The 20774-nt window shown below is 38.3% G+C and overlaps 1 protein-coding gene across 5 annotated transcripts in view; it reads right to left on the bottom strand.

Moving 5' to 3' along the window:
- The window catches only part of EFCAB5 (EF-hand calcium binding domain 5), an 85281-nt gene that overhangs the window by 37912 nt on the left and 26595 nt on the right, over positions 1-20774 (bottom strand). For 4 of the 5 annotated variants that reach the window (XM_027518275.1, XM_027518274.1, XM_027518277.1 and 1 more), the window contains exons 4-9: positions 20085-20241; positions 17253-17301; positions 15933-16003; positions 4176-4331; positions 2097-2196; positions 22-936 (exon numbers count right to left, since the gene is read on the bottom strand). In XM_027518275.1, coding sequence (XP_027374076.1) covers positions 22-936; positions 2097-2196; positions 4176-4331; positions 15933-16003; positions 17253-17301; positions 20085-20241 — 1448 coding nt within the window. The remainder of the gene's footprint in view (positions 1-21; positions 937-2096; positions 2197-4175; positions 4332-15932; positions 16004-17252; positions 17302-20084; positions 20242-20774) is intronic. The other variant, XM_027518276.1, reaches the window with a different exon arrangement.

The raw sequence follows: 20774 nt of genomic DNA, 5'->3' as shown, positions 1-20774 counted from the left end.
GTAGGAAAGTGATATTACTACCTGAAAGATGATCTTCTGGGATTGATACTCCAGTTTTCTCTTGCAGTTCAGGACTTACGAAGAGTAGCTCTTCATATGCATGTGCTTGAGTCCTTCCTTCCTGTGGAGGGATTTCAGTGTGCTCAAAGGAAATAGATTCCCTAGATGTTTTGCTTTCTCCTGTGAGACTACCTTTTCTCGATTGTGAAGTTAAGTCTGTGTCCTGTTGTTCTTCCAGAATTGTTTCTCTGGATGACTGTGGTTCTGCAGTTGACCCACCGTGTGGTCCTTGATCTGACTGTGATTCTCTGTGTGCTTCCTGCTCTGCCATTGTCTCTCTGGGTTGTCCTTGATCAGATTGTGACTCTCTGCGTGATCCCTGTTCCTCAGTTGACTTTCCGTGTGATCCTTGTCCTGTTGTTGACCCTTCATGTTGTCCTTCTGTTGTAATTGATTCTTCAGAAAGTCCTTGTTCTGCTGTTGATTCGATGTGGGTTCCTTGTGGTACTCCTTGTTCTGTTATTGGCTCATGATGTGGTCTTTGTTCTGTTATTAACTCTCTACTTGATCTTTGTTCTGGAGTTGACCCCGTGTAGGTTCCTTCTTTTGATACTGATTCTTCGTTCAGTTCTTGTTCTCCAGTTGACTCTTCAGGTTGTTCTTGTTCTCTGGTTGAAATTCCATTTGGTCCTTGTTCCACAGTTGCCCCTCTCTGCTGTTCTGGTGGGCTTTGTGGTAGTGTTGATTCTCTATAGTGTTCATGTTGATCTTCTGGGCTTGCTAATAATTTACTTTGGGTTTTGCTAAAATGTTTTTCAGAAGGTAACGTATTCATCTCTAAGAGAACATTGTCAAAGTCTTCATAAATGTGTTTCTGATTATCCATGTCTCCCCAGAACTCAGGTAAGTCTATCTCTCCAAATTCAACAAATGGCCCTAACACAGAAAACAAAACATTTACCTAAACAATTGATCTTATAATGTAGAATCAGAGCTAGTAAATTAATGCAAAAAAGCAGTAGGCATGGCGCCCACAGAACTACTGCTTTAAATGAATATCAATTACATTTCCCAGAAACCCAATAAGAAACAAAAAGGTATCTAAAGGAACATAAAAGATGCTCACTACTGGAAATTAGAAATAATCCCTTCCTAAAATATATGGAAATGAACATGATTCCTTCTTTTGATGCTTGAAGAGTAGCTTAGACTTTCAAGGCAAACAGAATTTATCCTCTCCTCTTAGTCCTCCACAGTAAGCATAGCATAGGGCTGAGGAAAGAGCAAATGTCTTCCACCTCAAACCCTGCCATTTTTGACAACATGGGAGGGTATTATGCTAAGTCAAATAAGGCAGACAGAGAAAGACAAATACCACATGATCTAACTTACATCTTTAAAACAAACAAATAAAACAAAACAAAAATAGACTCATGGATACACAGAACAAATGCGGGGTTGCCAGCAGGGAGGGGGTTTGAGGTCTGAGCGAAACAGTTGAAGGGAATTAAGACATGCAAACCTCCAGTTACATAATAAATAAGTCATATTATTAAATAATAAATAATATACAGCATAAGGAATATGGTCAATCATAATAACTTCGTAGGGGGACAGAATGTTACTAGATTCATCATGGTGATCATTTCCTATCATATAAAAATGTCAAATCATTGTGTACATTTGAAACTAACATAATATTGTACATCAATTATATTTCAATCAAAACATGCTTGGTAGAAAAAAATTTTTTTCTTAGAAATCTTAGAATTCTAAGTTGGACATTAAAACTGGAATTACCATTACCAACTTAATTTCCAAAACATTCAGGTTGTCACTAAAGCACCCCTTCATCGGAATTCTAGCTCAATTCTGACTTAACAACTTTTAGTATTGCACTGTTGTGAAAAACACATCTAGTTCAACTAGATGGTAATGATAATTACCATTGTATGGCATGAACAACTAGATACAGCCATCATGATCTAAGGGAGGTGTTACATGGAGGGATTCCATGGTGATAGAATGATGTTGTTTGTCACATCCGTGTACTGCTTCACTCCAGCTTGAGCATACTCCCTCTGGGTGGCACTTACATTGTCTTGGGTTTCGGAGTGTACCTCTGAGCACTTTTGAACTTTGGTCATAGAATGTTTCCAGCAAGGCCAATGTCCTCTGACGATCCAAAAACCCTACCTAAGCAGAAAGTTGGCAATCAGTTGTTACATGAGATTTGAAACTTTTATGTAGATGGAATATTGAAACTCCTAACTATGCTTTTTATCCCCAAATTTCTGCACCTTCTTAGCTCCAGTTCATACTTATCTTAAAACACTGTCAATAGTGTGCTTCACACACTGTTGTGTCATATAATCAATAATATGTCATATTTCACATTCTCTACTAGGAGGTTACATTCAGATCTGCAGACAATCCAGAACAAATATTTAGGTCATTATGGTATGCATTTACAGCTTTGTTCCCAACTTCATATAGTATCCTCTTTTTCTTCTTTCATCCTACTTTTTAAAATCTATGTTCTTTTGTTGCTTTTTATCTATTCTTATAAGCTTCCTTATAAGGACTGATGCTGAAGCTGAAGCTCCAGTACTCTGACCACCTGATGCGAAGAGCCGACTCATTAGAAAAGACCCTGATGCTGGGAAAGATGGAAGGCAGGAGGAAAAGTGGATGACAGAGGACGAGATGGTTGGATGGCATCACTGACTCAACAGACATGAGTTTAAGCAAGCACCGGGAGATGGTGAAGGACAGGGAAGCCTTGCAGGCTGCAGTCCATGGGGTCACAAAGAGTCAGACATGACTAAGTGACTGAATAACATAAGCTTCCTTAAATCTTTTCAGGAATATGGGGATACAAACAAATAAGCATAACGTTCATAAACAAATATATTTCAGTAAAGTTGTAATCTATTCTTGCAAATTCATTTGGTGTCCTGGCACAATAGTGCGTTCCTAAATTCCCTGATGGCTCAGTTGGTAAAGAATCCGCCTGCAATGCAGGAGACCCCAGTTCAATTCCTAGGTCAGGAAAATCCCCTGGAGAAGGGATAGGCTACCCATGCCAATATGCCTGGGCTTCCCTTGTGGCTCAGCTGGTAAAGAATGCACCTGCAATTTAGGAGACCTGGGTTCAATCCCTGGGTTGGGAAGATCCCCTGGAGAAGAGAAAGGCTACTCACTCCAGTATTCTGGCCTGGATAATTCCATGGACTGTATAGTCCATGAGGTCACAAAGAGTCAGACACGACTGAGTGACTTTCACTTTCACTTTCAAATCCTATTCCTAGAAATACTTTTTGATGTAAACAGTTTTTGTTTTTTAAGAAGCAGAATAAAATGTGGTAGGCTTTCTATTCCCCAAAGAGAAAAGCAGCTCTTTTCTCTAGGAAGACACCACCATAGACAATCCTAAGCAAAAAAAAAAAAAAAAAAAATCCCTAAGCAACCCACTCTTAAAAATGGGAAAGAAACTTAGAGACAAGTTATAAATCATATGCAGTGCCACTCAAGATGTAGTCTGCAGGCCGGTACCAGTCTGTGTGTGATGAGAAAGGTAGGAATTGGGAATAGCATCTAGAAAATGTTATAGCAACTTAAGAAAGTAACTGATATTAAATCAGATTTGAATCTGGTAGTAACACAATGTGGACTGTATTTTTTTTGAAATCAGTAGCTATTTATTAAAGTTGAAGAGAAGGGACTTCCCTGATTGCCCCATGGTTAGGACTTTGCCTTCCAGTGCAGGGGGGGGCAGGTTTGATCCCTGGTTGGGGAACTAAGATCTCACATGTCTTGCAGCCAAAAAGCAAAACATAAAACAGAAGCAATGTTGCAATAAATTCAATAAAGACTTTAAAAAAAATGGTTCACATCAAAAAAATCTTTTTAAAAAGTCAAAGGGAAAACCAAGAGAAATTATAGGAACTGGTAAAACAAAAAAAAATTAAACATAAATGAGTAATTTACTTCCCTGTGTTTGTTAATAGCTCTTAGATTAGAATATGTTTGGATTGTATTTTTATTTCCTTATTCCCTCATAGTAATCCAGTTTCATTATCAGTCCACGTATTAAAATATCACCATCAACAACCTAAAGACTGGTCCTTCACAACAGATGGTGTGAGAAGCACTACTTTAAGAGGTTTCGCTACCTTCCCACGGTCACAGTGCAGGAAGAGGTCAGCAAACATCTGTCTCCGCATGTCAGTTTTTATGACCTCCCTGAATTCGGCAGCACAATGGCAAAGGTGCTTAAGGAGCTTCTCAAACGTTTCACTCTTAAAGCCTGCAATGTGCAAAGAGATGAGCTATGGAGAAAAAGAGGAGAGGTGATTGATTAAAAACCGTGTTCTTGGATTTTTTTCCCCCAAGGATTCCATTGATGTGCATGCAATTATTGGCTGCAATTTTTTCCATATCATCTGCTTAGATAAAGCATTTTCAAATGAATGCTGCTCTATGGCTATGCTGCAGAGAGAGGGGATCAATACAGTCCCCAACACCATAGACCAGTTACATACACCATAGACCAGTACACACTGTTGGAATAATTTCTCTCTAGGTCACATCAGTCTTATATGGGAGCAGTTGTTAACCTCACGGAATGAAACAGCAGCAGTCATAAAATGTGGCCAGTAAATGAATAGTTCTTCAAATGGAATGCAGTTTTTCTTTTGATGTGGGGGATATAAGAGCATGTGTTTTCATTTTCCAAGACTGGCTGTATTTAATTACTGGCGTGTAAGGGACGGGGACGGCTTCCCAGGTGGCTCGGAGGTAAAGAATCCACCTGCCAATGCAGAAGATGAAGGAGACATGGGTTCGGTCCCTGGGTTGGGAAGATCCCCTGGAGGAGGGCATGGCAACCCACTCTGGTATTCTTGCCTGGAAAATCTCATGGGCACAGGACTGGTGGGGTACAGTCCATGGGGTCGCAAGGAATCAAGCACAACTTAGAGACTAAATGATGACAACAAATCCTCTGTCTATGATTTGCTTTTTCTTTTGAAAGTGTAGAATCTGAGAATATCTATGCTCTTAGGTTATACCTCTTGAGGCCTGGTGAATAGAATCCCAGATGAGAGCTTGTTCGCTTAGAAGGTAAATGCATCTGGGGTCTTCCCTGGTGGTCCAGTGGCTAAGACTCCAAGTTCCCAATGCAGGGAGCTTGGGTTCAGTCCCTGATCAAGGAAAGAGATCCCACAGGCAGCAAATAAGAGCTCACATGCTGCAACTAAAGATGCTGTGTGCTACAACCAAGACCCAGCGCAGCTAAACAAATAAATATTTATTAATAAAAAGAAGGTAAAAGCTTCTGTATTTTTTGGTGGGTTTTGACATCAGGCTTGTATACCCTTTTTCACTCTTACCTTTTGCACTCCCACAACTAATTTATGAGTGGTTGTTTCTCCTCAGCCTCAACATCAATGTGTATTACTTTCCAGATTTCTGCTAATTTGATAGATCAGGAACATTACAATCTTGTTCTATCCTTGACTATAAGTATCTCAGTGAGTTTCTCAGTGGGATCTTTTTAAAGTGTTAACCCACTTCTTGCTCTGCCCCAAGCAAAGAGGTAGCCAAATTTGTACAGAATGACCCTGCTTCCATAGCTAGATTTCCATATTTCACTTCCTCTTTAATATCATCTAGGGAAATTTAGGATGTATTATGTAAATATGACTTGAATCTATATTAGTGAACCATAAATCATCCTTCAACTGGCTTAGAGATCAAAAGAGGGAAACTTAAAGCAGAGCAAAGGAGCTTTTCTAAATATTTCATTTCCTTAACAGCTTCTTGATGGGTTGATGAGCACAATTAAGTTCTCATTTGTTGCCTTGGGAAGCAGAGTAGTGTATAGGTTAAGACCTCACATTTTGTCCGGGTTCAAACCTCAGTTCCTATGTTTACTGGCTGAGTAACCTAGGATGAGGGAAGATACCCCAGAGAAGAAAATGGCAACCCATTCTAGCATTCTTGCCTGGAAAATCCCATGGACAGAGGAGACTGGTGGGCTACAGTCCATGGGGTCGCAAAAGAGTCTGACACGACTTAGCGACTAAACGCAACCATCACCTTGAATGAGTCACTGGACTTTACAGTTCCTTAATCTGTTCCTTAATAGCTGCCAGAGTAGCTATTTCACTGGGTCATGGAGAGGCTCCTTTATATAAATGGAGCATAGGTATTTCATGCATTAAGTTCTGTGAAGTCTCGTTTCCTTTTGAACTAGGTAAAGAAATTGATGGAGAAGGTTTTCTTTATAAAATAAAAGTCGTCTCAGCTGACATTCACATTTTAAAAGGAAAAATCCAACGAGATCAGTGGTTCTCAAAGTGTGGTCCCTTGAGAACTTATTAGAATTGAAAATTTGGGGGCCCTACTCCAAACCTACTGAATCAGAAACTCTGGGGTGAGACCTAGAATCTATGTTTTTAGAAGTTTTCTGAGTGATTCTTTCGCTCAAACTCACTGAAGTTTGAACTAGATGGTCTGGGGAAACTGGTCCTAATTATACCAGTATTCTAAGATCCTATTGTTCAGTCCTCAGTCAATTTTTCTTGAATAGTAGATACTTTTCTAAATTACTGGTAAGGTAGAATTACTGAATAATTGATATTTTCTGGCAATATTGTGGCTCTGTCTTCTAAAGCTGAAATAAAAATTACTTATTCATTAAAAGATTCCTCTTGTTGGGACTTCACTGGTGGTCCATGGGGGGATACAGGTTCGATCCCTGGTCAGGGACTAAGATCCATCATACTATGCATGGCCAAAAATAGAGAGGGAGAAAAAAAAAAGATTCATCTTGTTTTGGATTAAGCTTTTGGGAACTGACCTCAAAGCCATATGAGTTTTCTGGCTGTGGGAATGCTATCAAGTCAAGAATTAGTTTAACTGTTTGGCCAAGACACATTTGAACATTCTAGATTTATAGTCTATGGATTTTCTGAATGAGCATGTTCTGTAAGCCTGGGCTATATGACATGAAAGACTACCAGATGCCAACTGAACTACATATCAAATTCCAAATAGAACAACTACAGCAGTCTGCCAGGGTCTCTTGTAAAAACAAAAAAGTAAAACATATCATAGCCTTTGTGTTTTCACATCCTCCCAAGGAACGAATCAATTACTATCCATAAATCCTGACATAATTGCTTAGATGAATTTAAGAATATGATTAACTACTAATATCCTTCTGTTTAATCACTTTGTGAGCTGTCAAACATTTGAACTGTGCTCAGTCACGTTATCTGTATGTACTGGATCCCAACGTAATGAATTCTAGGCTTTTCATTTCTGACAGGAAAATCACAACGTTGAGGATGAGGTAAATGTCACGTTTAGGAGGAGCCTGGTAGGCTGTGGTCCATGGAGTCGCCAAGAGTCAGACACAACTGAGCGACTTCACTTTCACTTTTCACTTTCACGCCTTGGAGAAGGAAATGGCAACCCACTCCAGTGTTCTTGCCTGGAGAATCCCAGGGACGGGGGAGCCTGGTGGGCTGCTGTCTCTGGGGTCGCACAGAGTCAGACACGACTGAAGCGACTTAGCAGCAGCAGCAGCAGCAGCAGTTATCATTACATTCTACAGCCTTGGGATTCACACATTTACTTATAGACATACAGGGGAGTTCATGAAGTGGGTGACCTGAGAGCAACAGTAAGAAACTGTGTTTGGAAACTATGTTAGGTATTAACTTCTGAACTGTATTTGTAAGCTTTGGCAGTAAATAACATTTCAGAAATGTCTGCAAACAAGAACTAGAGAATATTGAAATACACAGAATATATGCTGTCTATCACTGAAGAAGTGGTGTGTTCATACAGCATGTGGAATCTAGAAAAATGGTACCGATGAACCTATTTGCATAGCAGAAATAGAGACTCAGACACAGAGAACAAGTGTAGGGATACCAAGCGGGGGAGGAGGGTGGGATGAATGGGGAGACTGGGATTGACATGTATACACTGCTATGAATGCAATAAATAACTAGTGAGAGCCTGCTGTATAGCACGGGCAGCTCTATTTGATGCTCTCTGGTGACCTAGATGAGAGGGACATCCAGAAGGGAGGGGACATGTGTATATATATGGCTGGTTCACTTTGCTATATGGCAGAAACTAGCACAGTGCTGTGAAATAACTTTATACTCCAATAAATTAAAAAAAAAGACGACTGTTCCTTTTAAAATTTGTATAGGGAACACAATATCTACTTGAACAACTCACCGTAAAAATGATGCAAATGTTAAGTTTTGCCTCCTAGAAAGAGTTGTCTCACGGGAGCCAGACTGCTCTGAGAATTTAAAATGAACTTGACACTCTCCCGAAATATATTTCTTATGAGTCTAAATATTCTATTTATAATCAAAACAATCTCAAATAAACTAGCACATTTTACATTTAAAATTGTTCCTGTCAATGTACACACTGTTATATTTAAAATGGGTAACCCAACAAGGACCTACTGTATGCCACAGGAACTCTGTTCAATATTATGTAGCAACGTAAATGGGTAAAGAACTTGAAAAAGAATAGACACACGTATATGTATAACCAAATCACTTTGCTGCACACCTGAAACTAACACAGCCTTGTTAATCAACTATACTCCAATAGAATATAAAAATTTAAAAGAAATCGTTCTTGTCAATAAATAAACGTTTAAAGCATTGTTCTTAGTGTTCTTTCTAAAGTAAGGAGCTACAAGGTGGAGACACATAAGTAGAAGAATTTTAAAACTCATGAACACTAGAAAACTTCCCTACGTTAACCCTGGTCCACTGAGGTCTCATTTTTATTCTACTGTGCATCCCTCAGCACCATAATAAAAACATAATAGTATAACTCATTATGTTTTGCACCTGTTCATTGCTTTGTAATTGTCTTTTTGTGACATGTGTTCTTAACTTGGGGACTTCCCCAAGGGCTCAGCAGGTAAAGAATCCACCCGCAATACAGGAGACTCAGGTTCGATCCCTGGGTCAGAAAGATCCTGTGGAGGAGGAAATGGCCACCCATTCCTGTCTGGGAAATGCCATGGACAGAGGAGCCTGGTGGGCTACAGTCCATGGGTCTCAGAGTCAGACACGACTGAGCATGCATGCACATCCTTAATTTGCTTATACTTTGATTCTTTCATTCCCTGTACCCTTCTCTGGCTTCATCCAGTGTATGTATGCACATGTGCACACACATACACACATGGACATAAATGCCTGCCTATACCCACAGGCACACTCCCATACAACAATGCATTATTTGATCCTTAAGTGTAAGAAATACAACTCGAACTTTGAGCTCTGTTCTAGCACAGAAAGTAAATAGTATATACTTAAGAAGTAAGAAACTAGAAGTAAATATCCTAAAATAGCTATTTTTGGTCTTCACTTACTGAAATAAAATGAAAATGATGAAATGATGAATAAAATGAAACAGATGAAAAGAGAGGTTACGGTCAACAAAAAGATTCTCATCTGTTCATTTACCCACCAGAAAACAGAAATGCTAGAAAAATGATGTGAATATGGAAGTATATGTGGCCATTCGTTCTATTTTTCTTTTTCTATGTATTATCAGTAATTATTACTCAGTGACTCATTTTTTCCAAACATGCTCCAACCTGAAGGCTAATTACACTGCTCATTAAAACAATTAGAGGGGCAATTGCATGGCATAGTATCACCACTGGGTGGCGCCTGTGTGTAATAGCCGACATGTATAATTTCATTTTTTTTCAGTTTGAGTGCTGGCAGAATAACTTTAAAACACACCTCTTTAAAAGCAAATATTCCATCCATGTTATACATGAACCTTATATACTAAAGTTACCTCACTAAAAAATAAATTTTAAAAATTTATCTAAATTTAGATAAATTTAAAATTTTTTAAATTTAGATAAATTTTTAAAATTTAGGTGTTCTAAACACTACTTCTTTGTCTGATGTCATGTCTTGGTGATTTATTGATCAGATGATTAAATATATCCAATAATATTTTATATAAGAAATACTTCCTTGGTTTCTGTTGATGTAATAGCTCTTCACTCTAAATAAAGTACCTTAAGATGTACTATTTGCATTTTAGGAGAAGTTGGAAAATATCAGAAAAACTATTATTATTAGCCCAAACCACTCATTAAAAAATTTTTATTTATATAAATACACATATACATATGCACACACATATATATAGATATATACATCTACAAAGGTATTACATAGAATGCTAAAAGTTCCTATTAAGTGTGTGCGTATATATACATATATATATATATATGACTTCCCTGGTGGCTCAGAGGGTAAAGAATCCTCCTGCAATGCAGGAGACCTGGGTTCAATCCCTGGTTGGGAAGATCCCTTGGAGAACGGCATAGCAACCCACTCCAGTATTCTTGACTGGAGAATCCCTATGGACAGAGGAGCCTGGTGGGCTACAATCCATGGGATTGCAGAGTTGGACACGACTGAGCGACTAAGCACAGCACATATATATATATCTCACCCTTACCGATTTTCTCCTTTAATTGTGTGGACTTACATACGTATATACATATACACACAAACAGACAAATATCATATATGGTTATATACATATATGTATTCTTATATGATATGTATGTATGTGTATATGTACATATTGTTGAATTAATTTAAATGAATGAAAGGAGGAAATAAAATTAAAACTGACATCAGACTTCACAACATCCAATACCAGAAAACAATTAAGCAATGTCTATATTGTTTTGAGGTGGAAAGAAAAGGTGATCCAAATACAGTACATTCATTCAAAATACAGTTTCAGAGGCAATATGCAGGTATTTTCAACATAAAAGAAGTCAGAAAATATAGCACCCTTGTGACCTTCCTGAAAAAACTTTACAAGAAATTTAGCTAATTAAGAGAAGAATAAAAATAAATAACTCAGGAATAGAAAAACCATTGTAAAAAGACAGGAGGTGAACCTCAAATCCATTTAAATATTAGACTAAGATTAATCAACTATAGGAATTGTAATTACAGGAAAAAAAGTAAATAATGTAAATCTGGATAAAATAACTTGGGGGAATTCCCTGAGAGTCCAGCGGCTAGGACTTGGTGCTTTCACTGCTGGGGCCTGGGTTCAACACCAGATCGGGGAACTAAGATTCCACGAGCTGAGGGGCACAGCCAAGAGAAAAAACTGATCTAAACTTGGGGAACATAAAAAGAAAAAAAGATAGGAAGACATGAGGAAATAGTAAACCCTTCACCTTTTATAGTAGTGTGTCAACTGTTATTTTATGTAATTGAAATACGTGATTTAAAAAATGACTGTAACCTTTTCTGATCTTCATCATATTGCCTTTTCTTAGAATGATTTTAGAATAATTTTTGTGAAGGTATGTCCAATTTCAATAATTCCCTTATTTATACTTTAGTTTCTCTTTCCTCTGTTGGAATCAAGTACAATTAAATACTTTTTATTTAAAGTAATTAAAATTTTATAACAAAATTTATGACATCCACATTATATATCCCTCTATTTACTGAGACATTATATACACCTCTACTTACTGAGACAAAAAATATAAAGCTGTTTTAAATGATGTTCATCTAAGACTAACAATGGTTATTTCTGGGTAAGAAATTAATTATAGGGACTTCCCTGGTGGTCCAGTGGCTAAGACTTTGTGTTCCCAATGCAGGGGGCCCAGGTTTGATCCCTGGTTGAGGAACTAGATCCTGCATGCTACAACTAAGAGTTCACATGCTGCAATCAAGACCCAGTGCAGCCAAATAAATAAATAAATACTTTAAAAAAGAAATTTATGAAAATTTTTAAATCCTCATCTTTGCAGTTTTACAAGTTGTTTGAATACTTTTTGTTTAGTCATGATAATTTTTACAAAATGAAGTAATTTTTCCTTACAAAAATATTCCATGATGTTATTAAGAATTAACCCTATTAATAGGTTATGGGAATATATACATTGTTATTCTATTTTTATATTTATCTGTGCTATTAAAATTCTTCACCCTACTATATTTTTAAAAAGTTTTAAGACTATAATTTCTCAACTGAGTAAATATTTAGTGGCATTCCATACAATTAGATGTAAGATCTTGACCCAATAATTACTAAATAAAGTATTTTTAAATTTCAAAATGGTTGGGTTTACATAATTTTAAAATTGTTTATTTTCCAGTTTTATTATATAACAAATGGGCTTCCCTGGTAGCTCAGCTGGTAAAGAATCTGCCTGCACTGCAAAAGACCCCAGGTTGATTCCTGGGTCAGGAAGATCTGCTGGAGAAGGGATAGGCTACCCACTCCAGTATTCTTGGTCTTCCCTGGTGGCTCGGCTGGTAAAGAATCTGCCTGCAATGTGGGAGACCTGGGTTAGACCCCTCAGTTGGGAAGATCCCCTGGAGAAGGGAATGGCTACCCACTCCAGTGTTCTGCCCTGGAGAATTCCATGGACTGTACAGTCCATGGGGTCCCAAAGAATCGGACGTGACTGAAAGACTTTCACTTTCAAGAAAATATAACATCAGATTTCTAGTTTTTGAAACTTACAAAGTTTTCTTGGTGGCCTATTTATGATAAAGTCTGATCAATATTTTTGAAAACTAGATCAGGGTAACTGTAGGGACTGAAGTTCTGTATATGCTTGTAAAATGTCTTATTACATAACAGACATTATATTAAATAATGTCATATATAGAACAGCTTCTTCATATCCTTATTTATTTTTTGCCTTTTTAAGTTATCAAATACTTAAAAAGTTTTGTTATTTCACACCATACACAAAAATGAACTCAAAGGATCAGATATTTAAATAGATGTATATATTAATTAAAACTCTAAAATATATGAGCATATCTTTATGATCTTTAATTAGGCAATAGTTTCTTGGATATAACATCAAGAGCAAAAGCAACAAAAGAAAAAAATAGACAAATTGGACTTCATCAAAACTAAAATTTTTGTGTTTTGAAGGACATCATCAAGGAAATGAAAGGAGGGACTTCCCTGGCAAGCCAGAGGTTAGAACTCTCTGCGCTTCTACTGCAGGGGGCGTGGGTTTGATCCCTGGTCTGGGAACTAAATTCCTACATGCAACAGTGAGGACAGGAAACTAACTTTTTAAAAAAGAAAAGAAAATGAAAAGATAACCAGCAGAATAGGAGAAAATATTTCTAATATATATTTGACAAGGGATTATAAAATAATCTGGATTATATAAAATATATAGACAATATTAAAGTTTTAATAACCCGATAATAAAGACAAATAACCCAATTTAAAAATGGACAAAGGATCTAAGTAGACATTTCTTCAAAGAAGATATGCAAGTCGCCAATACCTGAAAAGATGCTCAGTGTCATTTTAGCCATCAGAGCCATTTAGCGTTTCAAAAGCACCGTGAGCTACCACTTTACACCCACAGGGTAGCTATAGTTAAAAAACAAAATGATGAAACAAAGCAAACAAACAAACAAAACAGAGAATAACAAGTGTTGCCAAGGATGTGGAGTGGCTACAACGCTCATTCACTACGGGAATGTAAAACAGGGCAGGCAGCCACCGTGGAAAGCAGTCTGGCAGTTCCTTAAAAGGTTAAACATAGAGTTGGTATATCAATCAGCAATTCCGCTCCTAGGTGTATACCTAAGGGAACTGAGACGTGCACTCACAGGAAAACATATTCACAAATATTTATAGCAGCATTATCTACAATAATAAAAAAGTGAAAACAGCCCAACTGATGAATGGATAAAGTGCGCTATGTCCATAAGAAGGAATATTTTGTTTTGTTTTTAGTCGCTAAGTCATGTCCAACTCTTTTGTGACTCTGTGGATTGTAGTCCACCAGGCTCCTCTGTCTGTGGGATTTCCCAGGCAAGAAGACTGCATTGGTTTGCCATTTCCCTCTCCAGGGGATTTTCCCAACCTAGGGATCGAATCCACGTCTCCTGCATAGGCAGGCAGATTTTTTTACCCCTGAGCCACCAGAGAAGTCCATAGATTCTCATTAGTTATCTATTTATACATAATACCAATAGTGTATATATGTCAATCCCAACCTATTAATTCCACTATCCCCCTTGGTCCAGAACAGAGTCTTTATTGGCGTTTGCTCAGGAAAGATAAGGCACGGCAGGGTTAACAGTTTGGGACTGGCAATTTGAATAATCCCAGTAGACTTTGGGGCACAGGACCTGTCCCCAGTTATCTGGCATCTGGTCCTGGGTTGATTTGAGGCAGGGGAAATACTGGTCTGGTGAGTGAGGTTTAAACAAGTAGGTGGTTTGGAGTATGCGCTTTGGATCACAGAGACTATATAAACAATTTTGGCCATTAGTTTGGCCCTGTGACTAATGGACACCAAATACTCAAATACAGAATCTAAAATCAGAACACAATAGAGACAGGATTGCCAAGTTCTTATCTACATGATAATCATTTCAAGGTTTCCAGAAATCCTTCATACAGAATCTTGAAATCGTATTTAGTCCACAGTCATCACTCTCCATGAAGCAAGGGTGAAGGAGTGGAGGAGAAAGTTACCTTGACTCTGGTACTCAAAAAAAAAGGGGGAATTAGAGGGAAGTCATGAAAAAATATAAATGCAGGCTGAAGAAATAGGACCCTGGTACTGTTAAACCACTTCTTTTGCTTATTCCATTACAATAAAATCATAATTTATCAAGTGTAATTTTGTGTTGACTTTGAAGCAAACAACCTGAATACTAATTTCTCCAGCTCCACTTACTGTGAGACCTTGTACAAGTTTCTTAACCTTTCTGAACCTCAGTATCTTTATCTATAAAAGTAGGAATAAGAATTGCTGAAGTTTCTGGGAGTTCCTGATTTAATTTAATTTAATCATTTAATGGCAAATAGATGGGGAAACAATGGAAACAGTGACAGACTTTTATTCTCTTGGGCTCCAAAATCTCTGCAGATGGTGACTGCAGCCATGAAATTAAAAGACACTTGCTCCTTGGAGGGAAAGCTATGATAAACCTAGACAGCAACCTAAAAAGCAGACACATTACTTTGCCAACAAAGGTCTGTCTAGTCAAAGCTATGGTTTTTCTAGTAGTCATGTATGGATGTGAGAGTTGGACCATAAAGAAAGCTGAGGGCCAAAGAATTGATACGTTTGAACTGTGGTGTTGGAGAAGACTCATGAGAGTCCTTTGGACTGCAGGGAGATCAAACCACTGAATCCAAAAGGAAATCAGCCCTGAATATTCATTGGAAGGACTGATGCTGAAGCTGAAACTCCAATATTTTGGCCACCTGATGCAAAGAACTGACTCATTGGAAAAGACACTGATGCTGGGAAAGATTGAGGGCAGGAGGAGAAGGGGACAACAGAGGATGAGGTGGTTGGATGGCATCACCAACTTGATGAACATAAGTTTAAGCAAGTTCTGGGAGTTGGTGATGGACAAAGAAGCCTGGCGGGCTGCAGTCCATGGGGTTACAAAGAGTCGGACATGACTGAGCAACTGAACTGAAGTGAAATATTTTAAAGTGTACATCTGAGAATTGATAAAATAAGCTATTGCTTGCCTGCCTGCGAAGTTGCTTCAGTTGTGTCCGACTCTATGGACTGCAGCCTGCCAGGCTCCTCTCTCCATGGGACTCTCCAGACAAGAATACTGAAGTGGATTGCCATGCTCTCCTCCAGGGGACCTTCCTGACCCAGGGATTGAACCCGCATCTCCTACATCTCCTGCATTGGCAGGTGGTTCTTTACTACTAGTACCACCTGGGAAGCCCAAAATTAGCTATTACGCTTTCATTTATTTAATTCCAAGTTACTGTATGTGTGACATCCACCAAAAGATGATTGAGACCTGCAAAATAATTTGATTCAAATAATGAATAATGTAACTTCTTACTTGTATAAATTCTGTTTTGTTCAATCTTGGTTTCATTGAGTCAGCAATATCTACTGGTAGACAGCATGTTTCTAATTATTGAACAAAAGTTATTTGTGAGTTAGTTTTGTTGTAACACATTCACATTTTATATTCATATTATAGTACTCCAAAAGAACATAAAATTCTTAATGCCAATCAATATTTATAATAGAATAAATGATATATAGTTGGGTGACATTCCAATTACTACAAGATTATAATTTTTCCTGGCTTCTATTTAGCCAAGGAACTCAAACATTTAAGAGCATGCCTACATTTTTAATGATTGTGTCAAGATAAAGCAGAAATAAACAGGCATATCAAAAAAGACTACAAAAATATCTGTGTTGGTTTATGCTAGAAGGTCCTAAAACATAAATGTTTTTTAAAGACTTTATTTTGTCTTTAATGTTTTTTTAAATAAATAAATAATATATGAATATGTTCTTTTGGTAAGAGATTCAAATAATACATTTTAGGATAACAGGATTAGAATTTAACAATAGAAAGATCCTACCAAACCCACTCCCATAATATACATCCTAAGATATCAGGATTAGTCAGAAGGTTTTCAGGAAGGAGAAAATGTCCTCAAGCAGGATACATTGTTGTTATATAATCCCTAGTACAGAGTTTAAACTGAGTTTGTTGTATAATCATCAGTTCCTGGTTTAAAGGAAAAAAAAAAAAGTTTTATGTGACTAAGACTAAGGAATGTAGAGAGGAAAAAAAAATGTTTGTCCTTTCCTTCTCCTTGAGAATTCCAGACCCCTTTCACCTCCTCAGGGACCCTGGACTTTTCATCAACCTGCCTAGGAACTGACTCTCTCAACAGTAAGTAAGTAAAGTCGCTCAGTCATGTCTGACTCGTTGCGACCCCATGGACTGTAGCCTACCAGGCTCCTCTGTCCATGGGATTTTCCAGGCAAGAATACAGGAGTGGGTTGCCATTTCCTTCTCCAGGGGATCTTCCTGACCCAGGGATCGAACCCCGGTCTCCAGCATTGCAGATAAACACTTTACCGTCTAAGCCACCAGGGAAGCCCCTCGATAGTAAGGGTTATTACAAAATAATTTTAATAAAATGGGCCGCTCGACTAAAAGAATTAAAATTCACGGACTGCATCTCTGCTGTTCTACATTCTCCATCTGAGAAGAGCAAAGGAGCTTGAGAACATCTGTAAGAGCTTTGATAACGTCTACCTCAATACTGGCTCTTCATCTTAATGCAGCATTCTCCCCCTCCAAAAAGAGAGAGAGAGAGAGAAATATAAACGCTGTAGTAAGAGGCAGGCTTACCAAGCTGCAAATCTGGATTTTGAAAAAATTCATAAAGAACGTTCTGAATCTGCAAATCAAAGAGACTTTTCAATTACCATATATTTAGTATTTCAGAATAAAAGCCATCTGTAGTCTTTTCAGTTTAAGTCCTGAGTAATTCTTCTGACCCAGGTACAGAAATAGTAAGAGTTAATATTTAGTTTATAGCATATTTCAAAGTATATAAAATACTTTTGAATGCATTTCCTCAGTGATTTTCAACCCTTTTGTGTGAGAACTAGGATGCTGATAGGATTCCATTTGCCAGCTCCAAGCAAATTTCTAACAATCCTTGGATGTTAGATGATGAAGCTTGGATGAAGCTAAGGCACCTTTGGCAACAAGCTTGGCAATCCAAAGAATTCTCTGTAATTCCTCACTTGTCAATGACAAAATAACATTTCAGAGCTCCTCTTGATCTATTTTATTTTAAAATAATACTATTGTTCAGATCAGTTTTAGGTTCACAGTAAAATTAACCAGAAGATACAGAGTTTCCATATACTCCCTGCCCCCAGCCCACCACATACATGGCTTAACTCCACTATCAACATTGCCCATCACAACGGTACATTTGTTACAACCAATGAACCTACACTGGAACCTCAAAACCCGAAGTCCATAGTTTATGTATAACTATGAGTTTTGAAAATTATATGATGACATGTATCCATCATTATGTAATACAGAATTGTTTCACCACCTTAAAACTCTTCTATGCTCTGTCTATTCATCTCTGTCCACACCCCACCATTCCTGTCTTCATAATTTTACTTTTTCTGGAATGTTATAGAATTAGACTCATACGGTATATAGCCTTTTCAGATTGGTTTCTTTCACTTAGTAATATGCATATAAGGTTCTCCCACATCTTTTCATGGCTTGATAGCTCATTTCTTTTTAGCACAGAATAATTTTCCACTATCTGGATGTACCACATTTATTTATTATTCACCCACTGAGGGATGGCTTCCCAGGTGGCGTTAGTGGTAAGGAATCCACCTGCAATGCAGGAAACGTAAGAGATGCAGATTCAATCCCTGGGTCAGGAAGATCCCCTGGAGGAGGGCATGGCAACTTGCTCCAGTATCCTTGCCTGGAGAATTCCATGGACAGAGGAGTCTGGCTGGCTACAGTCCATGGGCTCAGAAAGAGTTGTACACAACTGAAGCGACTTACACACTGAAGGACATCTTGGTTGCTTCCAAGTTTTGCTAATTGTTAATTATGCAGTAAACATCCACGTGTCAGCTGTTGTGTAGACATGAATTTCCAACTCCTTTGGGTAAATACAAAGGATCCTCTACCAGGGCTCAATCATATGGTAAGAGTATGTTTAGTTTCATAAGAGATGCCAAGCTGTGTTCCGAAGTGGCCATAACCATTTTGTATTTCTGCCAATAACGAATGAGAGTTTCTGTTGCTGCACATCTTTGCCAGCATTTGGTGTTGTCATTGTTCTGGATTCTGATAGGTGTGTAGCGGTATCTCATGGCTGTTTTCAATTGCATTTCCTCAATGACATGTGTGGAACATCTTTTCATATGCTTTTTTGCCATCCGTATATCTTTGGTGAAGTGTCTGTTCAGGTCTTTTGCCCCTTTTAAAATCTGTTATTTGTTTTCTCATTGTTTCAAGAGCTCTTTGTATATTTTGGATAATTGTCCTTTATCAGCCATGTCTTTTGTAAATATTTTTTTCCAGTCTGAGGCTTATCCTCCTTGGTGTATTTTCAGCAATTCACTTTGAACTGGAAATATACTTGGTATTGTATATGCTGCTGCTGCTGCTGCTAAATTGCTTCAGTCGTGTCAGACTCTGTGCGACCCCATAGACGGCAGCCTACCAGGCTCCCCCGTCCCTGGGATTCTCCAGGCAAGAACACTGGAGTGGGTTGCCATTTCCTTCTCCAATGCATGAAAGTGAGAAGTGAAAGTGAAGTCACTCAGTTGTGTCCGACTCTTCACGACCCCATGGACTGCAGCCTACCAGGCTCCTCCATCCATGGGATTTTTCAGGCAAGAGTACTGAAGTGGGGTGGGTATTATATATAACCAACAATTATTCTCACATCTACATATACTTGTGTATATATGTGTGCTCAGTCATGTCCGACTCTGTGAACCCATGGACTGTAGCCACCAGGCTCCTCTGTCCATAGAATTTCCCAGGCAGAATACTGGAGTGGGTAGCCATCCTCCAGGGGATCTTCCCGACCCAAGGATCACATCCAAGTCTCCTACGTCTCCTGCATTGGCAGGCAGATTCTTTACCACTGGTGCTACCTGGGAAGCACCTACATATACCTAAGAGAACATATTTATCTCTTAGAGCACAGTTATTTCCTGGAGCTAATGACATGGTCTTTTAGGGAAGTCCCTGGCGGTCCAGCAGTTAGGACTCTGCACTTTCACTGCTGAGGGCCCAGGTTCAATCCCTCATCAGGGAATTAAAATCCCACAAGCTGCATGGTGCTGCCCATACCCCGACTCCACACCACATGGTCGTTTAGTCCACAGAAGTAATTAGTCACACACATACCAAAAACAAACAGAAGCTGTGTCTGTCTATAATGAAGAGTTTGTGAAATTCAGCCAGAGTTAATATTTTGGAAATCTACCTAGAATTTTCTTTTTAATGTTCAAGAGAAAATTGAAGAAATTTACTTTCGTGGGCTAGATTTACCTCGGCAAGACCGAAAATTTAGAGGGAAGCTTCTAGCACTCTAGAAACACTCTAGATCGATCAGTATCTAGCAATCACTCTTACCACCCATTCCACCTTACGCTTCACAGGTACCCTCCTCCTTACCACTACCATCGGAATCATTCCTTTGGGGTCTAGGATCCACTCATTGAACTGCTCCTGCAGAGCCTGTTTCCGTGCGTTGGCCACCTTGGCTTTGATGTCGTTTATGTATTCTTTTTGTTCTCGTTTCTGTTTAATATTCTCCTTTATCTTGGATACTCTGAAGGATGTAGAAATAGAAGACATGTTGTGTTAAGATTATTGGATTTAATTAAGATTGTTCAAATGGCAGAATTGAGAGTTCAGAGCCTCATTTAAATTTTCTACCTCTCTTTTTCCATGAGATCTTCATTTAAGCCTGTAGTGATTCCCTCCTTCCCTTAGCACATATTCAATTTGGCATTTCTCATAAGCTGCCTGCTACTATTCCTTGACTTTTTATAGAGGTCGGCCTTATTTTACTCAATGAAATACTATACTTAAGAAGTACTAAGAATAGCTCTAGAAGCTGCCATGTATAAAAGCAAGATTGAATACACTAAGGCCTTAGGGTGGTAGCCCTCTTTTTTCCCTGGACATAGAAATCATCTTGGAAAGACCTTGATTCCAAGTCTAGGTAGGGAGACTGGAAACTGCATTTATAACAAGCATCTCAGGTAGTTCTGATTCCTTGGATCCAACTTTTGATTTCTGTCCAGGAATATTTATCGCCAATTTCTTTTATCTGGCCAGAGTCAAATACTTTTGACAGCC

This window comes from Bos indicus x Bos taurus, chromosome 19 (assembly GCF_003369695.1).
Source record: "Bos indicus x Bos taurus breed Angus x Brahman F1 hybrid chromosome 19, Bos_hybrid_MaternalHap_v2.0, whole genome shotgun sequence".
Classification (NCBI taxonomy): Eukaryota; Metazoa; Chordata; class Mammalia; order Artiodactyla; family Bovidae; genus Bos; species Bos indicus x Bos taurus.
This window is presented reverse-complemented; position numbering and strand designations above follow the sequence as displayed.